Source organism: Neodiprion pinetum, chromosome 2 (genome assembly GCF_021155775.2).
Source record: "Neodiprion pinetum isolate iyNeoPine1 chromosome 2, iyNeoPine1.2, whole genome shotgun sequence".
Classification (NCBI taxonomy): Eukaryota; Metazoa; Arthropoda; class Insecta; order Hymenoptera; family Diprionidae; genus Neodiprion; species Neodiprion pinetum.
The window spans coordinates 29,276,248-29,297,220 of NC_060233.1; the positions used below are offsets into that span (position 1 = coordinate 29,276,248).

Consider the following 20,973-nt stretch of genomic DNA (forward strand, 5'->3'; position numbering starts at 1 on the left):
TTAATTTTCAAAATATCGCTTTTAAATATATTCTCATTTAGAGTTGTTGTCGATCGCAATTGCAATGGTATTTTTTCTTACGCATATTAATTACGCAGAACGAAATTGCAACGGTGAACCTAAATTTTATAGCACGAGGTTTGTTTTCTTTTTGTTTTTCCAGCAATTACCAGCAATAATTATTTGGTCATTCGACGAGAAGTTTCCAATTAACAATAAATATTGAATATTTTTTTTTTTTTTCGCGATGCAAAAGATGACTTTTTTCCACGCTGACGATCTTAACTTCGAACATACCAATATATAGAGGTATATAAACATGTGTACATATATATGTACATATATACATGGATATACATAGATGTTTGTATAAAACCGCAGACGTAGTCCGTAATAGACACGCCTCGTGCAGATGGGAATCTAGCCCAGTTTTGCGGCGCTAATGTACTTTACTTTCATGCGATATCAGTGTTACTGTGTATAGTCTGTAACGTATATACGCCTAGATGCTTGTTGTTATGCTTCTTTTTAACGAAAATCAATTTGTAAACCGTCGCTCGATCGTGCCGCGGGCGAATTTAGGCCACACGATAAATTGTCCGAAAGGGGATTTCGGCGCTGGCAACTAACAGGACATTTTCATATCCTATGTTACAAAATACATACCGTATAGTCAGACGGGTAAATTGTTTGCCGAAAATGTATTTTATCTGCTCCATAAAATGTTATTGTTTTTATTTTTAGGTTTACAGAAGTCAACGGTTGTAGAGAAATAATGGTTTGATGGATAACGAGTTTCAATCGCAAATTGCTGTTTGTTTAAAAAAAAAAAAAAAAGTAACTGATTTCTAACTGTTGTCCAATGATTATTAAAGAAGTACCTTTATTTATAAATGTAAACTAGCGATTGACAGATCGAGATAATATGTATGGATGGAAAATTGAACGAATATTTTCCATCGCGCGTCGTATGAAAATAAATTGTGGTTCAGAACGAGTCTGTCGAATCAAAATATCACGTATGAGAAACTGACCGATCACGACGAATAATTTTCAATCGTTAACTTCTTTTCAAATTGTGGCTCACGATCAGCGCGCGTCTTATCATAAAGAGCATGTATATATATATATATATATATATCTAATCTATCCGAGTAGGAAAAGGAAGCAAAAAAAAAAAAGAAAAAAGAAAATAAAAATAAGGATTGACCCTAGAATTGCGGAAGTGTTTTCAGTTTGAGAAGTTAGTTTCCCCCTCCTTTTTACGAAGGAAGGAAGCATCGAGGGTGTGTGTGCGTAGGAATGTTAACTATGTCGGTTAGAGGGCGAATCAGACGCCGTTCGGATAATACGAGGCAAAAGTTTCGACGTCGAAATAATAATAATAATAATAATAACAATAATGTAATACAAAGTTGTTTTTTTTTTTTTTTTTTTCTTCAGAAGAGAGATCAAAAACTTTGACCGAAGTATACGTGTAGGTAGATATAGTTTCTTCTTCGGTCTTGTACTATGAACACGGAGTATCAAATCTACCAATTAGAGAGTACGGGGGGACACTAGTCTAAAACCATAACATAGTCAAAACCATTGACCTAGTTGTCGAGAGTGAAAAAAGAAAATTAATCGTTCGACGTTGCGATAGTGTAAGAAAAACGGACTCGTTTTTTTTTTTTTTCAACTAGTACGGTCCAGTTGATACACTCGGTTTGAGTGCGTTCAAGCATCGGGTTGCAGACCAAGCGTGACCTTAAAAGTTGAAACTCGATGTGCGCCTGAAGAGCGGCTCGAATTTGCTGTGTAAGTTGAAAATTCTTTCTCTCTCTCTCTCGCTTTCTTTCGCTTTTTCTCTCCTTGCACGACAGAAGGAAAAAGAACAACAGACTCGGTCTCATGTCGGACAAAGGCAGGAACGGAACCCTTGAAAAAGTTTCCCATCGGAAACCCCGAAAGTCACCCTCCTGTTCTTGCACACCGTGAAGCAGGTGTAGGATGCATCGGATGTCACACCGTGCACATTTTTTGTCCCAGTATTTCAACACACGGATCTAAAATAGCCGACTGTGCCGAGTGTTAATTGGTTTCCGCGCGTAATTCGGTATGGTGCACTTTCACGCCAACCTAAACTGCGCCCTCCTCTCCTCTCCTCTCCTCTCCTCTCATGGACGTCGCGGCGTGACAAGCAGCGGTCCCGACTGCAATGAATTTGAATTTGGCTGAGCGTGACCCAGTTCCTGGTTTCATCCCGTCCTTCCTTCCTTCCTTCCTTCCTTCCCTCCTTCCTTCCTTCCTTGCCGCCTGCCTGCCATCCTCCACATGGTCCTTGCAGCTTTGCGTCCTTCACCGCACGTACCTTAATAACCACGCAACCGCCGTTGGGCGCGATCGAAAACCCTGGACACAGGATCCGAACGACCCTGACACGGTTTCCCGGATGCTTGTGTTCACCGAACTCTGACTGAACTTTGTCGGGTGATTAATTTTTCTTTTTTTTTTTTTTTGTTTCGTTTTTCTTGGGAGGATTTTGTCGCTACGCGTATACTTGGAAAAGAAAAAAAAATACGGAAATTGTGTTGCCTAAACTGGTTTTTTTTTTAAACATTGTCGAAATTTATAGTCGAAGTAACGATCACGTCTCGTCTTTTTCACTTTGTTATCGCCTCTCTTCCACCTACCCTGGTTGGTTCGTTCGACTTTGCTTTTGCACTTTTACACTCTTATAGGTCGAAAAGCTCTTCTAGAGTTATCGCGAATTCTTTCACACAACACACATTGCGTATAACTCCACCGCCCCAGCAACGACTTGAGAAAATCTTATACCCTTCAGCCTTTCCATCCCCCTTTCACTTACTCTTTTCACCTGTCTTTCACTATTATTCCGTATTTCGACGCTGACGGTTGATGCGTGTTATACTTGGAAAGCGCACTCGATTTTTCTTCACACTTTTATCGAAATATATAAATTTTTCTTAAATCCTGTATATGTACAGACAAGTTTCAACGTATGTATAAATAGGTAAATACACAATTACAAAGAAGACTTGAGATTTTTATTATTCGTCTTTAGATTGACGATATCGGTGAAATCACATAAGATGTGATTGCCGCAGCATATCGCAAATCGCAAACTATGTTTTTTTTTTTTTTCATTCTCTCTCCGTTACTCGATTGCAGTCTCGGGTAACAACCTCGTAGATAAGCACGTACAGATGCCAATTAAAATCCGAATATACGAAAGAGTTTTTTTTTTCTTCGTCTTTTTTTCCTCCCGTCAGCTTCACTTCGGCTTTAGCGGTGATTTGAAAACCGGTGATGATTTTTTTTTTCAACACGGTTTTGAATATGCTTAAATTCATGTATGTACGGTTGGAGCTAAGCGCGGCACAGCAATCTGAATCATTAACGGTATTTTGGTAGAAAAAAAAATAAAAAATTTATATCGTTTAACGAGCTCCTCACAGCCTGCAAACCAGCAGTACCGGAATTCAGAAATTTTTCTCGTTTCTTATTCACGTTAATCTATCGCTGCGAATATTGTTAATACCAAATTCCCCAGCGATCTTTTCGAAACGCTTTTTACAATCTCTGTACTACGCCTTGTTTTAATTTCGTATTCAGATGTTTATTAATTCTTTCTCCAATTAACTACACACCGAGTAATTGTCAAGCATAATAATTACCGTGATTACAATCAAGGCAATGACGGTATAGTCATTTTAATATTAATTTACGTTGATACCGGTATTAGCAGAGAAAATCCATTACTCGGCTTATAAGATTGAACAACCGTCATCTTAGAATCGAGCCGAACGAACTGGGATGAGACTGAAGCTCGGTTGGTCGACCTTTATCCATCGAGGAAAAGGACCTCGCAACGTTTTACCTTTCGATGAAACTTTTTACTCCGCTTCACGGCTGCCACTTCGCTTTAGTCGTTTCTTGATTCGATTTACTTCTCAGTTTTTGCCCCATTTTACGAAACTCTGCTCCCACGCTATGATTCTATTATAATTGTGAGTATCGTCGAAAGAATGTGGATTTAAAATGCGGTTATACCTGCGTTGCACGATGTAATCGAACACGTGACCAATTTTCATATTGTTTGATCGCTTGACATAACGTAACTTGTAAAAATAAAACATTTAAGCTTCTTCCAAGAGGGATTGTTTTCTCATTTTTTTCGTGTAAATGTATAACCGAACGTTTATTTAATTGGATATATAAACGAAAAATCAATATCGTGCGACACGATAAAAAAAAATTGTGTTCAATAATTCGTTACTTTACAGTTACGGAACGAAACGAATAATTTACGATCGCTAAAAAAAAAAACAAAATTAAAGATTCATCTCTACAAACGTATACGTTTGTAGAATTTTGACACTGCGAATCAAAGTATCAAAGATACACACAACGTTATGTGTTATAGGTATAGATACTATAATGAAGGGGTGTTTGTTACAAATTTCACCTTTATACAAACGAGCCCGTATGGTTCGTAGTTAACGAACCAAAAGCCTGAAGAGATAGCGAAGCGCGCGAGATGAGAGGAGGAATTTACATTGAAAACCTTCGGCTGCTCTTCAACGCTCTAATACGTAATGACACGTGTATATAAAGCTGTATACCTATACACACACGCACACACACACACACGCGCGTAGGTATACGGTATTTATATGAAATATATCCTTTGGCCCGCGATAAACTTTTTTCTTTTTTTTTTTTTCTTCACCCGCGGATTATCTGTAAACTCGTGAAAATTGAATAGGAATATAGAGGTAGGAATGGGAGATCAGATTTGTATAAGCGATGAAAAGAAGCAATCCAAATCCCAGCTTCGTCATTTCTCGGCTCTCCTGCTTTCCCTGCTGCGTGCAACCCTCGATAAATAAACTCGGCTTTCCTAAATCCTCCGGTAATTCAAGTTTCATCTTCGTTTGCTCGTAATATGCATTATGATATTAAAGAAGCGTTGTAATATGAAAGTGTGTTAACAAATTGCTTAGTTTCTTTTCGCGTATGTATTTGAATAATCTTCGTGTGTCTTTGTTTTTTTTTTTTTTTTGTTCTTGTTGCTTTACCAGCAAGGAATTGATTTGTAAGATAATCGGATTGACGGTAATGAACGACGACGGAATTTAACACCCTTGTAATCGTGATGATTAAACAATACGAGAAAAAGTCGCGGTTATAGTAGAAAGAAATGGAATTTTTTGTTTTTTTTTTTTCCCTGCTCAATTTGATAATCATGTGTGAAGAAGAATAAGATGGGGCGTGGTAAAAGAATTTTTTATTTATTTTTTTTTTCTTTCTTGCAACCGAACGGGGTGGAGGCGGAGAAATTTTATTATTATCTTTCGGACGAATTATTCTCAGCATCGAAGAATTTGCCCCGACGAGTATGGGAGAGATGAGCGTGCAGCTCGAGGGTCGGATTCGAACGTTCTGTTTTTATAATCGCGTATCGTCAACGAATGAACTTAGGGGGGGGGAGGGGGGAGGAAAACTTTCTTAATAACTTTTCGCGTATAATAATACCCACCGTGGATATTATATACGGGTGCGTCTGATGTATAGTATAATATAAGGGGAGTGAGAGAGAGATAGATAGATAGATAAGGGAGAGGAGTTTTTGCCCTGGTGTAGGTATCATATTTAATTAATAAAATTTACCCTCAGCTTTTATGACCGTGGTACAAGTTTCAAAACTATGACTTGCAAATAGCCCCGAAAACGAGTGAGATGGAAAGAAAGGGAGAGGCCTCGGTAAACTTTTAGTTCGAAGATTCCTCCTGGAATTGTTCATACTGTTTGTCTCCCTCGTCGCCCTCCTATTATTCTTGTCCCTCTTTTCACTCTCTCTCTTTCTCTCTCTCTTTCTCTCTTTACCTAACCTCCGCTTCTTCGTTCCCGGCACTCATGTATATATATATATATATATATATATATGTAATATATGTATATACGTCGCTATATATATATACTTGTTGTAAATATTTCTTATCTATTTCAAAAATGAAATTGGCTTGGCTCTGGACCAAATCATTCCGCCTGTCTTTCTTTCCTTCACGGTTTATTTTTGTTTTCTTCCCTTTTCTTACCCACGCTGCTTCATTCTATTCTCTCTGTTCGGGGGGAAATTGTTTGATTGTTTTGACGCGTCTGCAAAAGTAAGAAAGAAAATGAATTTCCACTATCTGCTCGAAAAGAGTTGCAGCATCGTAAGTTGACTCAGGGTCGAGAGGAATACCATTTTTCTTATTGGGGAAAATGAAGGGTTCCACGCCACTCGTTCTTTTGCTATATAACAACGTTCCCGAACTTATCGACTATTCAAAAGGATTTTTTCTTTTATCAAACTTGTTGAAAACTTGGCGTTTAACCGGATCTAAATATCGATCTTTGTTATATATATAATTAAACATAATTATATATATATATATATATTATACCTGGTAAGATTCTATTTCAGATGTTTAATTTTTATTCGATACGATCGCAAGAAATGTAAAAATTCTCCTCGTTTTATAGCGCCTGTAAAAATTATTCATACTTCCGATTCGGAGAATAAAAGATACCGATGCCAAGAATTCATACTGGCAGTATAAAAATATTGGAAAAGTTTGTAAAAAAAAAAAAAAAATTGAAATGCCTCGTAAATATCTCTCGAACTTATTCTTTTTCTTGCAACGTTTAACTTTGAAAGAATTCTTGTTTTAAACGGAATATCGACTGTAAATACAATATCTATGTATAATATGTATATATATATATATACGTATACAATGTGCAACGAGTTGGGTGTGACGCGCCTAATGTGAAAAGAAGGAAACTTTACTCTCTCGTTTGTCTGTATTCGTCAATTTATTTATCCGTATCTTATTTGCGTTTATTTACATTTGTCTGCTCTGAAATGATTTACCGAATAACTGGTTCGAGCGTCGAGGGCGGAGATGAATTCGCAACGCTGAAAATCGGAGAGCGTTAATAAAGCCTCCCCCCTGCTCTTTTATCTTTCAGGATGCGTAAGGCGAAAAGTTGGCAACGTTACGCAATCTTCTTGTCTTGATCTTTTCACGATCTTTATACATAAATTCTTCACCGAGTTAAGAGGGGCGATGGGCTACGATATATAAGATGATTCGTTAAACTTACACCCAAATCGGGGTGGGAAGAATACGTATCTATATATATATATATATATTATATATATTATGTCGAAGAAAAATGATCATTTTCATTAGTCTGGCATCGCGCAGTGTTTTATAATAAAGCTTTGAACACCCTCGACAAGATGCGAAGTGTACAGATAAATTTTCCACCTCATACAACGTTACGGAAATAGAAAGTTGGGACTGCGCGAATGAATTTCTAACGAATCGAGATGTGTGGATGGGTAATTATCTTCCCGGAGCTTCGTTAAACCAATTTTCATTCAACCAGGATGGATCGGTGGCGCGACGAGGAGAGAGGAGAGGAGAAAAGCTCGCGTCATGTTCCAAAGAGTGAACAAACATTGGGGGACACTCTGCAAAGGCAATGCGCTAGTCAAACGCACAATGACGAAATGCGGAAGCAAGGCTTGGGAGGCAGCAGCTCTGCTAACTAGCTTCGAACTAGAATTGGCGAACGAACGAAACCTTCCCTTCCCCCCTCTCTTCCCATCTTCTCGTCTCTTCGTTTCACCGATGGTGTATGATCTGATTACAAAACGGCATTGCCAGCTAGCGCGTCTCAATGAGTGGGTAAACAATGCCGCTGATGATAAGGGTTCCCTATCCATCCACCTTGCGAAATTGCACCGACAAGCATACCGCCGTCCCGAGTTCCCGCACGGCCTGCCAAAAGCGCCGGCCAAACTGCAAGCAGCAAACTAAGATCCCGGGGCGAGATTCGGACGGACAGAGACTAATATTCCTCACTTAAGTTAGCCATTCGACGGGGGAGTAACGAAGAAATATCGATGCAATCGCGCACGGAGAGAGGAGACGTCTCGATTATTTATCGCATCGACGATAGTGCAGGAATGGAATTGGGTATACCGACAACGGAATAAACGGTAGAAATGCATCGAAGTTTAATATGTTGTGACTGACGTTGAAAATATTTTTAATTGCATTTTTTTTTTTTTTTTTTTTTCAAGAATTTCCCTGCATTATTTTACTCGAAGAGAATCCGCGAGTACGAAGAACCCGAGACTTACACAGACTTCAATTTCTAGTTTCTCTAACGGTTGATGTTGCACCGTGTCAATTTTTCGATTATGCACCGTGCTCGTTATTGAAATAATAATATTTTCTCAAATTTATTAAGGAGAATATCATTTTTTTTTTTTTTTTCTACGATCAATTTACCAAACGAAGAATCATGGTATCGCATATTCACTGTACTAATTTTTTGCGTATCGTTTTGATAAATTCTAACGTGGCAATATCAAACTTGGATAAAACTGTACGAACAATTATGACTTTTATCTAGTTTTCCTTAGTTTCAAACTTTGATACATCTTTACATTTTCATCGCACTCTTTATTCGCACAAACGTTCTCTCGGCGTAGAAGAGTCAAGGTGTCTCTTTCGATCGTCGATGATTTTTCTCGATTTCTTTCAAGCTTTCGAACGAATTTGTACCAGGGTGAGAAGGTGCAAAATATCTTTTCAATCTCGCCTTACTTTTCCTTTCATTTTCTTTCATTCTCTCCCCGTATCCGCACTACGAATAATGATCCTTGTTGTAACGGCTATTGTGCGGCAGGTATAACGTACTCGACTTATCGCTATCCTTTCTTCGTATTGTTTCCGTAGGAAGCGCCCGGGTGAACCGTGAATTGAGACACTCTATTATCTTGTCCCGTGTAAAAGGCATCCGAGCCTAGCGTCTGCGGCGTACAAGATACGCGAGTCGTTGATTATAACGACACAGACATTCGTACGTTACTTGGCTATTGGCGTCGAGAGGCGGGATATAATTAGAGACACGTACTCTGTACCTATGAGATAATTTCAATCTTAACGACGATCTTAATCACATTGTTATACATGCACAATGTACATGAGCATCGATTAATCGTAATCGAGGAAAATTTGAACTTGAAGTACAGAGAACAGAGTCGAGTTGTCTCCGTTAATTCACGAAATTTAATTGAAATATATTTTTTTTTTTTTGGTTTCTTTTTTTCGTCCGTGTAATTTTTTCGACGATGATCTCGTTACGGAGATGCGGTATTTAATGAGACAAAAATATTGCAAAATTTGTTTGATTCTGTATGTAAAACATTTTACAAGTCAAAATAGATTAGTTGGATAGACTCGGAATGTGAAATTCTGGTGTTAAGCCATCCATACGGTTACTTTCGGAATACCGATCTTTCCAAATTGTACGATTCTGAATAATGACCCTTCTACATTCTGGATATCTGTTTTCCGCCGTTTCTAGCACGATCAAGCTCTAACTTTTATTTTTATAATATTTGGACATTTGAGAATATGAAACATTCTACAAATTCATTCTCTAGAATATTGACTCTGTACGTTATTAAATTCCGCATCTCTGAATTCTTGGATCAACGTTTTCTGAAGTAAGTGGGTTCGGATAATAGAACCCTCTGCTAAATACATTTTAGTTAAACTGCAGCTTTTTATTGGGCGCAATTCGGGACTTGAAATGTCTGACAGTATCTGTTCCCTCATATTTGTTATTCGAGTTTATTAAATTCGGAATTCTGGCCATTCTGATTTTCGGTTTTTCTGATTTCATACCCCCACCCGATGCAGAGGCGGCGTGGGAAAAGTTTATTTTATGATAAATCACCGTCCCTCTCCCCCCCCGCCCCCCTTTTTTTTCTGCCAAAAAATCTTCGCGGGAAAACTCTCGAAGAAGAAGAAGAAGAAGAAGAAGTAGAAGAAAATTGTTGCAGGCTTCCAAGCCGCCGAGCTGCTTCTTCTACATACCTGTATACCACTATATACCCTACCATGCACAGTGGCGACCTTCTTCTTCCGCATCACGGACGGCAGCGTGAAGAAAGCTGCTGCAGAGTATAAAGAAACGGAACCTGCACACCGAGTTTCCATACAACTTTTGTCCCCCGTTAGTCGTACGCGTAAAGTAAAGTCGCTGGGTAATTTATCAAAATATATTTACAAAAACGCGGATTAAATATCGCGGAAACTCTCTCTTTCGTCGTTGTGAAAAATTTTTTTTTCTCTTCTCGCTCATCTTTAAACAAACTGTATGCGCGAGAGGCGTCGTATGAATGTATGTGTAGTTCTATTGTTATTGTTATTGTTGTCACTATTGTCACATGCTATCGCACCTCCTATATATTTACAATACCTTGTAATACTCGCGTCACTTTTATCGTTTGAATCGAGTTAACCCGGCAGAGCAGGAGGTGGGGTTGAAATTACCAATGTGAAAAGTTGGGAAAGCACGAAATTCCGAATTTTTCGCTACCGAAAGTTAAAATAAAGAAATCAAACTTTAATGAATCATCTTTGAACCGTCGGTTTTTCCGACCATTCGAAACATTGTCGTTTCTTCAACGTTTGATATCTTTACTTCAAGTTTCGCCATCAAATAATTCGGGGTTATTCCCCTCCGGAACTTTTCAAATTCGGAACTTCAAACCCGCCCCCCCGGAACAGGGGTGTGAAATTAAGGCCATCTCTCCACATCGGTATAAACAACGTGCCAATTTGTCCTTGTCCAATTAGCTTCTGTGAACCATATAGATACGACCGGTTGGGTACTCACCCAAATTTACCTTACGTCTGACACTCGAGATTCAAGTGCGCCCGCGGAGACGTGAAATTTCACACGAATTTTCAGCGGAACAACTGCATGCAAACCAGCAACCGTTGCTTCCAATACCAGATTCCGAGATTTCAAGCTTTACGAATTTGAAAACTATAAGCGTGAAACGTTGATCGTGACTAAGAATCTTTTTTTTTTTTTGTTTTTATTTTACTTTTTTTTTTTACAGAAAGAGATACCGCAATTTATTTTTATTTCCTATAATTTACGATACGCGAGTAATTATAACCAGGTATCGTTGGCTCGCAGTGCGGAAATTCGTGCCGTTGCAACGTATCGTTGCTATCGTCGAAGAAAAGAAAAAGGTATATTATTTTGAGAGGTTGATCATTCGGAGACACGAGAGAGCGATCAGCGAAAGATAGTAGAGAAACTTTTTTTTTTCTATCTTCTTTTACCACGTAACTAAGGTCTCTTGTACTTACTCGGGTAGTATTTTTCCGCGACGCGATCGTGCGATTGCACTATCAACGGTACCAAAAAACTACTCACATCATAGATTCGTGCTCATTGCGTCATACCCTATATTTATATCTGCGCTAATGCGGCCTGTGTCTTTAAAGGAAAGAAAAAAAAAATCGAAGAAGAAAAATAGGAAGGGGGGGGGGAGAAAAAAACGTAGAATGAGTCAACGGTTTATATTTACACGATTAGCTTTCCGAAAACGCGTTATACATGTGTATGCACAGTTGAATCGGTTGCCTTGCGAACGGCGCATGTCATTAAAAGCATACGGTATGCGTTACCTATATATGTATATATATATATATATATATATATATATATATATATATATGCAAACGATGTACATATACATTCATCATTATGAAACCGGTCTAGAAATGTTCCAAGTGAAAAATAAAAGTTTCGAGAACTTTTGGGAAATTTTCAGACCGTTTAAACAATTTTTTAGTCGATGAAAAAAATTACAAGTACTGAAAAAGAATAGAAAGAAAATTCGGCCATTGTGGGCCTGGTCCAGAAAAAAATTGTCCTCTTCAAAATCAATCTCAGTATTTATAAATAATTAACCGGTCGAAGTTCCCCGGCAAGTACGCTAAAATTTTTCCGTTTGAAGCGTTTTTAAAATTTTTTACATATATTATTAAGTAAATACTAGAAATTAAATATTGATATGACATGTTGTTTGTTAAAAATGAAAAAATTTGCGTCGTACTCACTGACAGAAGTGTAAAAAAAAAAAAAAAATACCACAAATATAAAATCGATCTACTGAAACATTTTTTTTAGTCAAATATTTCTAACAGTGTATACCTGCACACGTATTCGGCGTTGATCAGGATCGATATACTATAACTCAATTTCCGGCATATATAGTTTCGAGGTGGTAACAGAAGTGGCGACGACCCAATTCGTGCGAAACTCCGATGAACTGGGATAGAGGGATGGATACGTCCGATATTTGATGAATTGAACTGACCCGGTAAAAGCTCCGCTAAAATCTAATTCCAGCATGCGCGTATGCATATATGTATAATATATATTCGCCTATCCCACGTCCTACATGCACGAAGAAGATAGTGAACGCTGTGCCTCCGAGCGTATTCTATATGCATCCGATTTTATATTGAATCTAAAATTAACCCAAGAAAAAAAAAAATATATATATATAATATATATATATATAAGCATGTATAGACGCGCCTCGATTCAGCGAAATTATTGCAACACACCGTGTATGCGTACGTCGGACATAACTGTGTAACAGTGACTGAATCTCACCGGAAGAATATTATTGTCTTGTACTTGTATGATGTAACAGTTATTTCTCAAGTGCTTCCTACGCAAGGATCTGTAATTAGGATATAATAATGGGAGTCGGAGATTGTTTATTTTTTTATTTTTTATTTTTTCTCATTACGGAATACCGACTTATTTTTTAAAGTTGCCAGTGCGAAATTCAATGTTTGAAAGAAAAAGGAGAAAGAAGAATAAAAAAACCAGTGTTTGTTTGTCGATACATTCCAGATTTTTTCTTACATTTTCATTTCTGCGCTGAATGATTTATATTTACTTTCTCTCTCTCTCTCTCTCTCTCTCTCTCTCTCTCTCTCTCTCTCTCTCTCTCTCTCTCTCTCTCTCTCTCTCTCTCTCTCTCTCCCTCTCTCCCTCTCTCTCTCTCTCTCTCTCTCGTTTTTTCTTCCAATTTACGCGGTGAAATTTTGATATCATTTGTACGGAAATATTCGTAATATTACAGAGATGAGAAGATGAGAAGGCAAGTAATTTCAAGTAAATTTAAATCGTGTGCAAAAGTCAAGAAACGTATTCTGTTAATTCAACTGCCTAATTGATACTAATTGAAAATTAATTTAAAACAGTCTGACATACACACGTCCACGCAATCTTACCAATCAGCGACTCAATTCCATTTGGAACGGAAATTATTCCGACGTTTGCACGTTTCATTCGTAGAATGCAAATGGTTAGGAATATATTTATATGTATGTATATTGTATACTTATGTACATATAACGTAGGTACCTAAATATAATCCCGGGAATAGAGATCAGCTTATCAGTTGATTAGTCGATTTCCTCGGTCAAAAAGATGCAGCTTTTCATCCCGGCGATGAGAGCCGAGACTATTATGGGAACAGTTTTTGTGTGTGTGTGTGTGTGTGTGTGTGTGTGTGTACATATATATATATATATATATATATATATATATATATATATATATATATATATGTATGCATATATGTATGTACTTATTGCGCTGCCGTTTACCCGACGAGTTATACCTGACGAGACGAAGAAAAGAAGTTTGATGCGAGCTAATCATTACCCTCGAGGCATGCAGCAGAGTTTTCTTCTTCTTTATATTTTTTATTTTATTTTTTTACTCTTTCTTCGTCTTTATTTTATTCTCTCGTGACTAAAACACGCTATGCCGACTGGCAGGCCATCAAGCAAACCGAATACGGGTTCCTCTCGTAACTGTAACTCGTTATAAAGCGTCGTTCATTCGCTCATTTACCGACCTTTAATTCGATCCTTTCGTGATTTTATAAACAATCCTAAGTATCGGAATTTGTAATTATACGTGGGGTCACTCCATAGGCTACCCAAGGGTAGGGTATTTATCGCGATATCTGCAACTGGAACGTTTTTTTATTTCTCATTAAAAATTTGTCGTTTGCGAATTATAGACGTTTGAAATTGGCCAATACGTTAAGCAGCTGTTGGCTTAGAACAGAGCGAGGAAAGTAAGTAATAAAAACGTTATCATATTGAAGTTAGAAATATTACCGTAACGATTCATGATGAGGAAAAATCGTTGTTTCGTGATTTTGGAATTGTCGGAAATTTGGTAAATCGTAATAAACCAAACCACACTCGTATTTCGAAATTTTAGTTCCTTTACAATCGTTGTAAAATTAAGAAAATAGTTATTTTTTTTCCCAAAATTTCGTTACGATAACGTTACCAGCTTCAACCTGTTAAAACGTTCCAGTCGTAGATTGTCACGAGGAATACACGCATGAGGCGATAATCCCGGGTCTGCATCCCGTGTAGCCGACTTGTGCGAAAATCGAGATCACGTTGGGGAAATATTGTCGATAGCGATTCGATTATCGATACCCGTTTAAAGGAGGATCGCGTAAGTATGCGTTATAAGCGTGTTTGAAAATGGGTGAGCAAGTTTCCTTTCCAGTTGTCTTACCGCACCGATGATGGAAGCTGAAAATTCTCCACCTCGCAGAGTTTTCGTCGCGTAACGTGACGTTTTCTTAACGCTAGGCAAGCACCGCGGACTAACCCAGATTCTACCAAGGTTGACAAATAAAATAAACAAATGAAAATAAGCGATGTTGAATTTGTCGTTGATATTGACCTAGCTGTGTATGGTAAGTATAGTAACGATAATATCAAAACGCGCTTGGTATAATATAGAAATTATACAAGACTTCACGGTCACGAAGATATTAAACGTGGTCAGCACCGTTTCTAATTTGTTGCTTTTTGCTCATTGTAAAGTTTCGAGCGACCCCGTCTTACACTGAGAGAAATTTTTAGTTCCGGTTACCGCTTAGTCCTTGACTATTTTCAATTTTTACCACAATCGAAAAATATTGTTCTAGACAGAAAATGAAGATTAGTTTTCTAACTGTTACCGGAAAGTCTAGTATCCCTTGCTATTCTTTCTCGTTACGATCACTGTTGCTATATTTTCTTGTAACTTTTGCGAAAATTTAATGCTTGTGCAAGAATAAATTCACCTTAAAGCCTTGTTTAACTAAAAAAGTAGAGTAAACCGAAGAAATTGATTTTGCTTTGCAATTACCAAAAAAGGATCGACGATAGCGCAAAATGGTTAGGCGTACCTCGTTTTTCCTAATTCCAACAATATTCAAACAGTTTTTTTACCGATACCTGTCTTACCGAATTTTTCTAGTTACTATAACAAATGAAATTTTTTTCAGTGTATTGTTAGTTAGGCTGGCGACGATTTTTATCAAATTATGAAATACTTACGGCTTTGAAATGTCTCTACCGAATTCAGTCTCATTCCCGGGCATTTCAATCTACCCTGTGAAATTATTGTTATTATTATTAAAGGATGAATTGAAAAAATGGTATTTTTTGTTGAAAAAGGAATGTACTTAATCCTCGTTATGATTATAAGAATTTAGAAATTGGTAAAAAATTGTATTATCTCGTCCGGTACCAAATTGATTTTCGCTGATAATTTGATCACCAAAATCGTATCATATTCATTATCCCTTACCTGCTGCCGGGTATATATCATAGGTAGGTTATACCCGGATTCCCACCATCTGTTTGTAATCTGATATTTCGGTTATAATCCGGAAGAAATTGAATCTGCAGCGGCAGTAGGAAAAAACCAATACCGAACTATTGATCTTCGAATTGAGTATAGGGTCGTATTGATATTTGATGGGTTACAGGATTGATTTTCTACGTGATGTTCAAATACACGTCTCGGCTTTGGCACAAGGTATACGATATGTGTATATCAACGTAGCTATGCACATATGTATATACAACGTAGCTGTATTTATATACAAGCGTGTCTGTGAGAAGACGTTACCTGTAAGGTATAAAAGAAAGTAGTCGCGATTGGTTTCCATGCACGCTCGATTTAATGCCCATGCTACTTCCTTTGATCCTGTGAAGCATCGGGAATAGAAAATACGGAAATAAAAATGAACCTTCTACGGATTGATTCCCTTTTACGATATGCGAGCTTTCGACCCACGATTCACTTTTTTGCTATATTTGGCTTGTTCCTTTTTTCCCCGATTAGATTCTCCTTCGGTTCATTTTATTGTTTTCGTTCCTTCTTCTTCTTTTCTTTTTTTTTTTCGTTACGTTTGCTGCGCTCGATGCATTTTTGGAGAAGGCGGGAGTGTCTTTTATTCACGACGTGCCGGTTTCGGACGAGGAGTATCGTACCGCAATCTCTATAGAATTGAACAATGCGTTTGTTCCAGAGGTGACGATGTTCAACGGTCGATTGAACTGCTGGACAAGGTACTCTCAGAGTACGACGAGAACGAGGCCGAGGGCGACGGAGGCGCCGGGAGCGGTGGAGGAAATTGTGGAAGCAGCACAGAACCGAGTATCGGCCTCACACCAGACGACGAAAGCCCATCTCTAGGTTCGACATTTTAACATTTGTTGTAAAATTTAACTTAGTATTTCATAATAGTGAGGATGAAGTTAGCGTAACGATGCATGTTTTGAAAAAATCGCTTATTTCCACCTTTGTGATTTTCCAAAATTTAGCCAATCATTGTAAACAAAATATGTTATACACTGATTCGGAAAGGCCAACTCCTTGAGAGTCATCCTAAAATTACCCAATAAATTTTTGTTTTTTTTTATCCTGACGTATCGTTACGTGAATGTTAGTAACTCCAGCCTCATTCGTAATATCTTTTTCCGCCTGATTTTAATTACTTCAACATTTTTTTTTTTTCTCTCTAGTTTTTTACCTTTCTTTTACCATTCCACATTCGCGCGAACAAGGTCAGCTTGTATGTATCGAATCTTGAATTGGTACTTCATACTTTTTGATATGAAATTATTCACGTAGAAGGGTGTACATTGGAAAACGTGCGATACCATGAATATTCGAAGGGTGTCGAAAATAACGCAACAACTCGCAACGAATGATGGAGAAATTTTTATGCATATTCTCAAGTAGTACTTTGGCTTTATTTCACTGTCTGTCTTTTTCTCCCTCCCTGTCTTTCTCTCTCTGCGATTAACCTGGAACGAATACTTTTCATATTATACGTGTAAGTTTGATCGTAAATAATTTATTTATTCCACTAAGACTTTATAAATACGAGAGAGAATTGAGAAGGATCTGTCATATCGTTGTATTTATTAATGTCAATACGACACATCGAGGTGAACGATTTATAATAATTACAACGATAACCACCGTAGATCCGGTACATGATAAAGATTTTACTGCTCTAAGATCAGAAGCTATCGGAAAATGAAAAATTCTTGCCTTACCCTTGACAGTCTTGTATTCCAAATCTACCACATTCTTCTTTTCTCTAAACGCGATGTGAACAATGTGATATTTCAGGAAAAGAACTCACTTCTAACGTTTTGTTGCTACACCATTATTGTTGAAAACAAATTTCAAATTGTTGTGCAAAATCATTTCAATGGTATGTTTGCCTGGTTTATAATAGATCTTGATGCATAATTACATTTAGTCTAAAATGAATTTTTTTTTTTTCCTCACGGTTTGTTTTTCAAGATCTTCTTGGAAGTTTTCATTTTCACTGACGATGAGATAAATTGGAAAGAAAAGAAAAGTCGTCAACATTCAGTCGATATTGCAAAGAAAAAACTGTTTCGAGCTCTTCTAGAACAAAAAAAAAAAAAAAAGTAAAAAAAATTGTCTTTCCTCGGGCTTGCGAATTAGTGTGTAAAACATATACCTACGTATGCTTTATAATTGCTTGCTTGTAATCACGACTCCGTGAAGAATTATCTCCAACAGCACGTTAAACGCAATGCGATTATATATAATAATAATAATAGTAATAATAATGTGTTATTAGAGAAATTTCTCTAGTTAACCTATATATTAATTGTAACCGGATTGTATACCTATGGAAACAGGGCATCAGTCCGAGGACGACGGGTACATGAGTATGAATGGACGAAAGGCGAAAATGGCACTTGTAGCACTGCGTCCGGTTCCGGACTGCCCTGAACCACAGGACAACGGGGAATCGTTCGTTTCCGAATTTCCTCCACCACCGGAGGAAGCTGAACGTCTCATATCGACTCTACTTCCGATGTAAGTTCAAATTCTGCTGCTCGATCCTCTTTCCACTTTAAACGCCGAGAGTCAAGTCCATCGGAAGTGTCCCCTTTCGTTATTTCCTTATTTCAATTACGCAAAAGAGACGCTGCCGGGAGCACTTTTCTTTTTTACACGAGATTTACATGCGAACGGTGTAAATTTGGCAGAGACGAAATCGTGCTTTTGTCGAATGCTCTTTCATTGTCAGATCACAGAATCGTGACTTGTAAATAATATTCGATGCTAGTTACTCGCTTGCGATATTATAACACCGATAGAACGAGTCTGGGTAACTTTTTTCTACCACTTCGCGGTGTTGAATCGGAACAAATTATTCCTTGCCGCATGAAATTTTGCGATACATATTCTGCTTCTGTATAAGTTTCAGGGTATTGATTGTCTCTCTGCCGGGAAAAGCGTGCGTCTGCGGTTACTCGAGTTTCGAGGATGTTGGATTATTCATACACAAAACCACCGCGTATAGTAGAGATACCGTGATGCCGTAATCCATCAATTATTAATCCAAAGCTCATCGATTTCTTATGTACCAGAAAACTTGAACGTCAGCGTCGTATCGACTCTGCAAAAAATTTTGACGCGTGAAGGGGATGTTCATCCGACGAAACTTTGATATCCCGATAATTTCTACTTCGATTATATTTCTCATCGTGTATTTATAGCGACCGAAAACTTTGCTCTCTTATATCCTTCTGATAAGTTTTTCGCTCGAACGAAATTCTATATTTGGAAGCGGGTAGGCATGTAACGTTTATTCACTTGAATAATCTTTCCTGAAAATTTAAAAAGAAACTGTTTGTATTGTTAAACTCAATAATAATCAATGTTTTATAACATGTTATACAGGATGTTAATACATAATACAATCAATGAATATATTGTTTTTCTTCTTCTTGCCTGTACATAACTATCTACTTGTCATTATTTTAACGAAGTACGACGCGTCACGTCAAAAGAGTTTATTTTTTATTTCTTCCTAGACTCGGGTGTGTCGCGGATGTTGCTTTACACATTTCAAAGGATTTTTCTTCCCCGGCCCCTTTCCCTTTCTTAAATTTTTTTTTTTTGACGCATACCTAGCTAGATTTTCATGCCGCGCGCGGTATTTCCATGCCCCCAGGGTTTCACCGAGTAACTCGGCAAAGAGGAACTCGCAGTCGTCTTCCCGGAAGAACGGAAGACAACAATGGATGGCTGCCATGGAAGATCACAAACGGCACGGACACGTTGCTACGACGCAAACTACTCTGGTATGTAGTAAATGCATGCAAATCTCTCCTAAAACAATCTCTTCAATCCGCAGGACTATCATCGTCATCATCATCACGCCCTCGCCAAATTCGTACCTTCGAATCCTGAAGCCGTATCTCCACTGCAGAAATCACATCTTGAATCGTTCAAACATTTGCCGAGCATTTTGATCTCTCCCTCTCTCTCTCTCTCTCTGTCTCTCTCTTGTCGTTGGAGTGAATAATAACAGTGATCATCACATCCATTGAACAAATACCTTGAGCTTGAGATCTTAATTCCTTTTAGTTACTCGCTCTTCGAGAATACGAACCGGCTACCATTAGTTTGAAATTTGAATATTCTCGTTAGCCATGTGATTGCGGTTTAGAGTGTTTAGGTGCAAGTTTGATTCTTTGGAAATGTCGAATTTGACGAAAATTTAATGTCAAATTTTGACTTGGTTTATCCTTATACCAGGTACCGGTCCCAGTACTAGTTTTCTTTCACATCACTTTACCGCAACTTTTTCTGCAGTTCCAACGTTTTCCTCGTTGTACGTCCTTGCGAAAGGATCATTTCAGAATGAAATTTCACTCGGTATTTGAATTTTGATATATTTTCAGCCAAAGACTCGTCACCAGCGGCCATACGGATGGGAAAACGGTATCGCGGAGCCGTTTCGTCTTGCGGAACCGCCGAGTCCGCCGAGTAAATTCGCCAGTCTTCCGTACGACGGAAAAGTGTCCTTCAACTGGATACCACCGCGGACGAATCCCGGGGCGATAGAAAAGCACCGGGAAGTGAGGCGTCGATCGTCGGAGGAGGTTCTGAACCAGCAGCTGACGAACAATCGGCACAACATCCACCACGGTAGTCAGGACAAGGACCGGGCGTCGATGTTGCGGAAACAACGACAAAACGAGATAGTGAAATCCAGCAGCGTCGAGGACAGACTTCTGATGAACCGGAACAGATCGGAAAGCGAGGCGAGACGCAGGAACAACTCGGACTCGAGCGAGGGAAGATTTTCGAGGAACTCGGAGTCCGAGAGATCCTCGATACCCAGATCAAGTTCCGTAAGCATAGAGAGGTTCTCGGTCAGGGCGAATTGTGATTCCTCAGATTTTTCACGCGCCAATTCGACGTCCAACGAACGGTTTCACTCCGACTTCTCTATAGCCGTTGCCAGCGTAAGTTCGAACGATCACGCGTCCGTACCTACGTCGGATCCGTTTTCCATTAGGAATTTGGACTTCTCATTCTCCCTGCCAAGGGCCGAATCGGCCGGCGACGAGAGGTTCTCGGGACGGACATCGGACCGATGCTCGGATCAGGAGAGATACTCGGACATGTTCTCAACAAGGAACTCTGACTTCTCGACAAGGAATTCTACCGACTTTAGAACTCAGTCAGAGGAGGAACATTTCTCCGACGATTCGCTCGAGGAACTTTTACCACCGCCACCTCCGATCGGTAAGAGACACTCCATCGCGTGGGAGGTCTCACTCGAAGATGATCCTCTTTACGCTCCGGGGAGCACTAAGGTCGTTGGTAGAAGACGAAGAAAAAGCAGCGACGTCTCCA

At 38.5% G+C, this 20,973-nt stretch overlaps 1 protein-coding gene across 10 annotated transcripts in view; it reads left to right on the top strand.

Annotated features, from left to right (window-relative positions):
- The window catches only part of LOC124211531 (uncharacterized protein DDB_G0287625), a 183,185-nt gene that overhangs the window by 112,922 nt on the left and 49,290 nt on the right, over positions 1 to 20,973 (top strand). For all 10 annotated transcript variants that reach the window (XR_011176305.1, XR_011176304.1, XM_069133263.1 and 7 more), the window contains 4 exons: positions 16,298 to 16,464; positions 17,955 to 18,135; positions 19,280 to 19,409; positions 20,013 to 20,973. Coding sequence is in view for 8 of the 10 variants with exons in the window: in XM_069133263.1 (XP_068989364.1) it covers positions 16,298 to 16,464; positions 17,955 to 18,135; positions 19,280 to 19,409; positions 20,013 to 20,973 (1,439 nt within the window). In the remaining 2 variants the exon portion in view is untranslated. The remainder of the gene's footprint in view (positions 1 to 16,297; positions 16,465 to 17,954; positions 18,136 to 19,279; positions 19,410 to 20,012) is intronic.